Below are 9073 nucleotides of genomic sequence, written 5' to 3'. Positions count from 1 at the left end.
AGAAATGAAAGTAGAATGGGCTTGTGTGATAACTCTGGAACATCTCAGCAATCTCCCTGTCCACAGTCAGCTTCTATGGAGTCTTTCGGTTGTTGTTATTTAATTTTTTATTAATTCTTTAGGATTTTCACATCATGCACCTTAATCCCACCCATCTCCCAGCGCCTCCATATCCACTTCTCCCTCTTGCAGTGTTCCCCTCCAAAAGGAAAGCTAAAAAAGAATAAAAATAAGATAAAAATAAAATGAGGGGAAAAAAAGAAAAACACCACTCCTCCATTTCTCCACCTCTCGTTGCCCCTTCATTCATTTTAGTGGCATTGGAACCTGCACTGTGTCACACAGTAGACCCTTTTGTCCAAACAGCTTACTTGCAAATGGTCGTTGTGTAATGAGTTGTTGGTCAGGTTCAAGGCCTCTGTGTTTGGACCCCCACTGACATTCCTCTCTGATATCCCACTGTTTTTCTGAGTCATGGAGAGCCCGTGACTATGGTTCCACAGGATCAGTCCCTTTACACACTCCAGCAGGTCACAGACGGGACAGATATCTGGGTGTGCCTGGGGAGCAGCTGAGCTGGTCGTCCAGGCTGCTGGGACAACTCCTCTCAATGAGGAGTGGAGCTAGCCTCCCAGGCCCATGATGAGGGGTGGGGCAAGCTTTTCTAAGTGTGCTGAGTCACTTGGGGGTGTCTTATTAGGCTGTCTTATTAGGGGGTGAGACCAGCTTTCTTGTGCCGGAGTAATCAGGGTCCATTATCCCAGAGCCAGGAAGGTTCAGTGTCAGCTCTCGTGTGTGTGTGTGTATGTGTGTGTGTGTGTGTGTGTGTGTGTGTGTGTGTGTGTGTGTGTGTGCTGGGGGGGATAGGTCACTCCAGGCCAGTGAGGGGTGGTACCAGCACAGAAGGGCCCTCATACTTCAACACATGGTTCAACACATGGTTTTCATGGGCAATGGACATCCACACAGACCTCAGCTGCTACAGGACTGTGTACCCAGATGTGGTCATTGTCAGCAGCTTGGGGCCGCTGGTACCACAGCCCTGGGTAGCTCTACAAGCCTCCCAAATCTGAATGGGCCCAGCAGCATCATGGTTCCCAGGGATGAGAGCTTCTTTTGAGCCTTTCAGGTGCTGAGCATCATCTTTGGCCTCATCCTATCAGATGCTCAGAGGTAAAACCATATTTGATCAGTGACACGATGTGTAGAAAGGTAGAAAAGCGGGTTGGTGAAACAGTTCAGTTTGTAAACGCTCGTGCTTCACAAAGTGAGTCCAATAACAAGAGCCCATATTGGGGGGAGACAGAAATGACTCCTGAAAGTGCTTCCTTATTTGCAGAAATGTTCTATAGTAAGCCTGTGCACGCACGCACACACGCACGCGTGCTCACACACACACACACACAGACACACACAAAATACTATATAACAAAAAATTTAAGGAAAATATATACATGTTTATAGCGTTCTACTCTAAGTCCAACTGTCTCTGGTTTCTAACTTGGGACATAGCACAGAACTATCTGAAGCTCACTTTTGCAAACTCGCAACCAGTTTCTTTTCTTTTCTTTTTTTTTAAATTTTATTTTATAATTTAATTTAATTTTACATATCAGCCACGGATTTCCTTGTTCTCCCCCCTCCTGCCCCCCTTCCCCCCAGCCCACCCCCCATTCCCATCTCCTCCATGGCAAAGACTCCCCTGAGGATTGAGTTCAACTTGGTAGATTCAGTCTAGGCAGGTCCAGTCCCCTCTTCCCAGGCTGGGCCAAGTGTCCCTGTATAAGCCCCAGGTTCCAAATAAGAGACCATGATAAATGAAGACCACATGAGAATAGGAAGAAGCAAAGTGCTAGAGAGGTCCACAGAAATCCACAAAGATACCTCCACAATAGACTACTGGCAATGGTCGAGAGACAGCCCAAACTGACCTACTCGGGTGACAGGATGGCCAAACACCCTAATTGTCGTGCTAGAAACCTCATTCAATGACTGAGGGAACTGGATACAGAGATCCATGGCCAGGCCCCAGGTGGAGCTCCAGGTGTTCAGTTGGCGAGAAAGAGGGGGGTTTGTATGAGCGAGAATTGTTGAGAACAAGGTTGGAAAAAGCACAGGGACAAATAGCCAAACGAATGGAAACACATGAACTATGAACCAATAGCTGAGGAGCCTCCAACTAGATCAGGCCTTCTGGATAAGTGAGACAGTTGATTAGCTTGATCTGTTTGGGAGGCATCCAGGCAGTGGGACTGGGACCTGTCCTCAGTGCATGTGCTTGTCAGTGGGTGTACTCAAAACCTAAAGAAATAAGTAACTGATTTTAAAATTGTAAGATGTCTCATGAATAAAGGCATAAGTGGAATTTTTGTATTTGCCTAACAAGGGATACACCCTTCTCTATTTTGGAAAAAGAACAATTAAGCCAATTATCTTAGGACTCATGGTCTCACATCAAGGGTAACTCCTTGTTGTTGAACAGAATTGTGTGTTTCTGAAGGCACCAATGGAATACAATGCTTTGGTGACCTGAGACATATTTAACACAACTTTCTTCGCTTTAGACTTTGGTTGAAACCTTAATTCAGGATGAAGTAAGCTGGTAGGAGGTTAAAGCAGGGGAGTTCATGGGGAAGGAACGATGACTAGTCACCTGGGTTTTTAACCTACTCTTTTGAGAACAGGCAATCTTTAGGAACAATTTTCTTTCTGTGCAGAGCAATGTCCCATGGGGAGATCATGTGCTTAGGGGCTGGAATAACAGGAGGAAAATATTCTCAAAGGAGAAGTTGCTGTCAACTTTGAGTGTCTCCCCAGTGTAGTCCTTCTGATTTGCAAACTAGAGCTACACATTAATTTTCTCATTTTGAAGTCCTGACCCTGGCTGGGGATTAATACTGCTCTCTGTCCTGCTTCATGTGCCAAGTACAGCTTCAGTTCTCCATCATCAGCCACTCAGAGGGGAGTTGGGACATTGATGCACAGACCTACTTTCCAGAGGTCAATCCAGGTGAGACCTGGAGCTCTGCTGCTCTTGCATCAAGAGGTCAGAAAACAGAAGAATGGAAAATGTACATGAGAGCAAAGTTAGCCTAGCCAAGACTGGGATATGCTAGGGAGGCTTTCCAGTTGGTCCTGCAAGGTATTGATTCATGAAGCTGGAAAGAGAAGAATCCACTGAACTCAGTAATTGGGGTGAGAACTAATTTTTAAGTGATAGTTTTGTAAGGCTAATCATAAGAGGATGGTTTTATGATCTCATAAAATAGTTCCATATAAAGGAGAACTTATATTCATGGGCCTGGGAAATTATGGAATGTATACACAGAGCATTGTATGTTAAGTTACATACAATGACTCCATGCCATTTTAATTTTATGGTCAATATAATGTCATATTGTTAAGAAAGATCCAATGCATAATATTTGCACAAATCCCAACATGCATGCACACACACATCATGTATTCTGTACAAACAAAAAGGTAATTGTAGCAAACTAAGCCTCTGCTAATTTGTATCCAGAAGTATAACTAGGACAAAGTATGATTTTAGTGCTTGCTGTCATGGTGTCTTCAGGGTTTAATTAGACAAAGGATTTTGTCAATGTAATAGGACAAATTTGCCCTAGTGTTGTGGAGGAAGAGTCTGTGCATCAACACTGGAGATGCCTTGTTTAAAGACTGAATTTGTTCCTTGACAATTTCATACATATGTGTAATACAGTCTTTACTCTCCCTCATTCTTTGCTGTCTCCCTCCTCTGATAATCCTTCTCACTAGGAATCACTTTCACATACTTGAGTGTTTTTGTTTTGTTCTGTATTGAATGAGTTTAATCATAGCTGTCTGCATGATCACAACTTTGGAACTATCCACTGTAGTCTGGTGGGATCATCAGAACTTATACAACTGAAGACCATCCTACCCACAGAATCCACACACTTCATCAAGAAGCAGTAGGGCTCCATGACCCCTTCTATTGGGGGATACTTTTCATATTAACTATCACTAGAATAAAGATTTGAGTGAACACACAAAATGTATCTAAGGAGAGTTAAAAAAAAAAAACCAAACCCTAATGCCAAGAAAATAAAGTTAATACATGAGAAAATTAAGGCATCAATTCACTGATCTGCTATCACAAGAAATAAAACTAGTAGGTCAAACAAACATGGAACAGACAAAGAGAAAATAAGCCTATTGTTGTTTTATTGGTAAACACCCCATTACAGTAGTTCTTTGAGTGTTTCTTCTATTTATGCAAATAGCCATTGGCTTTTTCATGTGCACACACAAGTGCCACCACAGCATTATTGTGTGTGTGTGTGTGTGTGTGTGTGTGTGTGTGTGTGTGTGTGTGGTGGAAAAGCAGGTTTAGAGAAAGGGGTCTTGCGGGCTATCTATTCAAGAGTTGAGCAAATTACAGAGGCCAGAACTCAGAGCAGGCTATGGAACCAAGACAGGTGCACCTCATTTCAAGGATGATCCATGGAGTCAATTTGTCAATGTGCAAACATGGCAATGCCTGTGTTCAGAAGTTTCTGCATCAGTGAAAATTCTTAGGTCTTTTTTTTTTTAAATGCTCGTGCTGGAACCCAGAACCTCGTGCATCCTAGGCAACACTGTCACACAGCTATACCAAACTTCTTTGCAAGTAAATTTAAGATGGGGGGGGTGTGTCTCACTATTTTCAAATTCTCATGCTTATGACATACTCTGCCTCAGCCTGCTGGGATAGTCGTAATTATAGATGTGTGCCACCACACCTGGCTTATGTGTCCATGATTTCATTATACCATGTATAGCTGTTCACCCTCCTACTAATTACTTTTACTGCTTTTACTTCCTTGTCCAAATTAAATAATTGCAAGAAATACCTTCCTTGAAGCCTTGCATGGATGTTCTGTGCATGAACAGTCCCAGATGCATTCTCGGGATCCAACCTGTCTTCCTTGATGACTGTGTCCGAATGTGACCTTGTGCAGTGATCTCAGGGCACCTATGGAAGACAACATCCCCATCAAATATTGCCCTCCATTGCATTTCCTTTTCTGCATTCCACTTGCTGCAGTGTGCATATTGAGTGTCCCCCAAATGTTTATGTGTTAAGGACTTAGTTCCCAAGTATTGTTATTGGGAGGCAGTAGAACTGTCAAGAGAAGGGCCTAGTGGAAGTCTTTAGGTCATCGGACTATGAACTGAGTGGACATTATTGTACCCCAGTCTCTTTCTTTTTCCATTTTGCTTTATGGCTATAGAGTGAGTAGTCTCTCTTTCTCTCTCCCTCTCTGTTGCCCCCTTTTCTTTCTCCTCCCTTCCTCCTTCCCTCCCTCCCTTTTCCTTCCTTCTCCCTTTCTTTTACTTTATGGGCATTATATACCTATACACGTATGTGTGTGTGTGTGTGTGTGTGTGTGTGTGTGTGTGTGTGTGTGTGTGTAAGCAGGTGCACTGTGTTTGTGCAGTGGAGGATTTGGGGGCCCTGCTTTATCACTGTTCTCCTTTTTCTCTCTTATGGGCTCTGTCACTGAATCTGGAGCTGTCTAGTCCACCTGAAATCCTAGCAGTTTTCTTGCCTCTTTCTCCTATAGCACTGGGCTTATAGGCACAAGCCTGGCCTCTTTTTAAAAATATGGATCATAGCATCTGAACCCAGGTCCTCAGGCAAGCATTCTTATCTAATAAATCATATCCCAAGTCCTAGGGTGAGTATCTGTTTGACCATGTGCTCCAACCATGTTGGGCTGCCTCCATGAAGGATCAAAGCCACAGGGCCAAGGAACTGGGGACTGTGAGCGCAAATAAAGTCTTTCTCTTTATAATTTGACTATCTCAGATGTTTATTATAGTCCAGTAAAGTTTATGAACACAGCATTGATACCATCTGATATGAGTACTTTAAAAAATTTGCTTATACCTCATCTCCATTATTATATTGTAAGAATTTTATTTGTCTTCACATTTCTTCACTATCTGATAGTGTCTTGACATTGGCCATATTTAGCTTTTATTCTTTCAGTGCTTCAAAGGGTTTCTAATTAAAGTTTTTATTTAAGACTTTTTTTAATAAAATATAATCACATCATTTCCCCCTCCCCCAAATCTTCTCACCAACTCCTGCTATGTCCCTACTCTACTCCCTCTCAAATTTATGGCTTATTTTCTTTATTTTTGATATGTTTTGTGTATGTGTATATTAATCTCTGTGTGTGTGTGTGTGTGTGTGTGTGTGTGTGTGTGTGTGTGTGTGTGTAACCTGCTGAGCCTATTTATTACTGCTTATATGTATATGATTTTAAAGCTGAGCACTTGGACTTAGAATAACCAGGTACTGCCGGGCGGTGGTGGCGCATGCCTTTAATCCCAGCACTCGGGAGGCAGAGCCAGGCGGATCTCTGTGAGTTCGAGGCCGGCCTGGGCTACCAAGTGAGTTCCAGGAAAGGCGCAAAGCTACAGAGAGAAACCCTGTCTCAAAAATCCAAAAAAAAAAAAAAAAAAAAAAAGAATAACCAGGTATTTGCTTCCCTGTCATATCTAGAAAACACAGCAAACTCTCTAGTCCTCTGGATTTTACAGTCTTTCTCCCCCACTTCCTGTGATGTTCTTTAAGACACGGGTGTAAGGCCGGGCGGTGGTGGCACACGCCTTTAATCCCAGCACTCGGGAGGCAGAGCCAGGCAGATCTCTGTGAGTTCGAGGCCAGCCTGGACTACCAAGTGAGTTCCAGGAAAGGCGCAAAGCTACACAGAGAAACCCTGTCTCAAAAAAAAAAAAAAAAGACACAGGTGTAGTTTTAAACGTTTCCCTTGGGTTGGGCACCCACAGGCAGCTGTTTTCTGCATTTTGACCAGTTGTAGCTTTCTGTAATGTTCTCTGCATACTTCAAAACTAAGCTTCTTTAATGAAGGGTGACAGCTACACTTATCAGTGTCTCCATTCCAGGTGTGTGCTAAAGAGACCATGGTGGGGAGATGTCTATAATCAAGGTGGTCCAAAATTGAGGGAGAGGGGCTATGAGAATGTCACAATCCTAAAGTTCATTTGACACATGAACTTTGGGCAGAGGTTGAGAATGACATGGGCATTACTAATCAGAAATAACACACGGAATCTCCTAGGGGGATTCATATGAAATAAATAAATAAATAAATAAATAAATAAATAAATAAATAAATAAATAAATTGTGTGCCTCTACAAGTTTGGGCTTGTAGCATTGCTTAATGTATAGAGTGCTTGACTAAGTTGTCTGGCCAAGAACCATTTGGTTGGGGAATTCATGGGCTCTGGTAAAAAAAAAAATTACACCTATTGTTTTGTTAAATGAACATCACATTTTCTTCTGAATATTTATATGTATGTCTATAAATCAGTGAAGTTGTTAGTTTCCATCAGAGAAGCTTCTTTTTTCCAGTGGACAGAGGATAATATAAAAACCCATAAGTGGTCAAAATGTAGAGAATAAGTGTCTACAGAGTACTCAGGCCTAAATGAGACTTCCACAGCACAAGCCTCCCCACTAGGCTCAGGGAACACCACAGGAAAAAAAAAGCAGATAGTAAGATGCTGAGAACAGGGAGGACTTAGTGAAATCGTGGCTTCTGGACATGACAACTTGAGTAAACTAATGAACTCACCGTACCTAGAGTGGTTTTCAAATGACCTGCACAAGATCAAACCAGTCAACATGCCTCCATGAAGAGGGAAGGGATGACCAGGTCTCATCCCTAGCTGAGGAGTCATTTGCAGTGATGGCTGCTGAAAAGAGTCAGTTCTCTTCAGGGGTGTGGTCTCTGGTAGGTTGACCATGCCCCAGCCTCAATGGATAGCCTCACATACATAGATATAAGGACAGCTCTGAAAGAGTCCAGAGGTCCATGATATAAATGAAAGGAAGGAAGGAAGGAAGGAAGGAAGGAAGGAAGGAAGGAAGGAAGGAAGGAAGGAAAGAAGACAGGAAAGAGGCAGCATTGACATCAGGACACTGATGGGTGACTGAGTTCTTCTCAAATTCTTCTTTTGGTAGGCATATCAAACACATGGAACAGGGAAATGATACTCAGCTTTCAGAATTCTTTCTTCTGGGATTTTCAGAGAATCAACCTCAGATTCAGCCCCTAATATTTGGACTTTTCCTCTCCATGTACCTAGTGACTGTTTTTGGCAACCTACTCATCATCATGGCCATCGTTGTGGACTCCCACCTTCATACACCCATGTACTTCTTCCTCTCCAATCTGTCCTTTGTGGACATCTGCTTCACCTCCACAACTGTCCCAAAGATGCTGGTAAATATCCAGACACAGAGCAAGGTCATCACCTATGCAGGCTGCATCACTCAGATGTACTTCCTACTGCTTTTTTCAGGGTTAGACATCTTTTTGCTGACTGTGATGGCCTATGACCGCTATGTGGCCATCTGTCACCCCCTGCATTACATGATCATCATGAACACAAGACGCTGTGGATTGCTGATTCTAGCATGCTGGATCATAGGTATCCTGAATTCCTTGTTACATAGCTTTTTGGTGCTACGGCTATCATTCTGCACAAACTTGGAAATCCCTCACTTTTTCTGTGAACTCAATCAGGTGGTACACCATGCCTGTTCTGACGTCTTTCTTAATGACATGGTGATTTACATTACAGCCATGTTACTGGCTGTGGGTCCCCTCTCTGGCATCCTCTACTCTTACTCCAAGATAGTGTCCTCCATACGTGCAATCTCCTCATCTCAGGGGAAGTACAAAGCATTTTCCACATGTGCATCTCACCTCTCTGTTGTCTCTTTATTTTATTGCACCCTCCTGGGAGTATACCTAAGTTCTGCTGTGACCCAGAACCCCCATGCCACTGCAACAGCTTCACTTATGTACACTGTGGTCACCCCCATGCTGAACCCCTTCATTTATAGTCTGAGGAACAAAGACATAAAGAAAGCTCTAAAAATCCTGTTAGGGAGTGTAAGTAGAAGAGGACCAATCGATTCACCTTCATAACATGTCTGTTTTCTAGTAGTCAATGTTTTAGATTATCCATTGCAGTCCATTGATGAAACTGAGTAACAAAAATTTA

The 9073-nt window shown here is 42.9% G+C and overlaps 1 protein-coding gene across 1 annotated transcript; it reads left to right on the top strand.

The window, feature by feature from the left end:
- Nucleotides 1–8037: 8037 nt before the first annotated feature.
- Nucleotides 8038–8997, top strand: LOC131900661 (olfactory receptor 7A17-like). Its single transcript, XM_059251973.1, has one exon. The coding sequence runs from the start codon at nt 8038–8040 to the stop codon at nt 8995–8997; it is 960 nt and encodes a 319-aa protein (XP_059107956.1).
- The last annotated feature ends 76 nt before the right edge of the window (nt 8998–9073 follow it).

This window comes from Peromyscus eremicus, unplaced genomic scaffold (assembly GCF_949786415.1).
Source record: "Peromyscus eremicus unplaced genomic scaffold, PerEre_H2_v1 PerEre#2#chr22_unloc_1, whole genome shotgun sequence".
In the NCBI taxonomy this organism is placed as follows: Eukaryota; Metazoa; Chordata; class Mammalia; order Rodentia; family Cricetidae; genus Peromyscus; species Peromyscus eremicus.
Note: the sequence above shows the minus strand (reverse complement) of the source record. Positions and strands in the feature narration are given on the sequence as shown.

What these genes read in the sequence shown, in the direction of transcription:
- LOC131900661 (XM_059251973.1), top strand. Translation starts at nt 8,038, where the DNA reads ATGGAACAGGGAAATGATACTCAGCTTTCAGAATTCTTTCTTCTGGGA.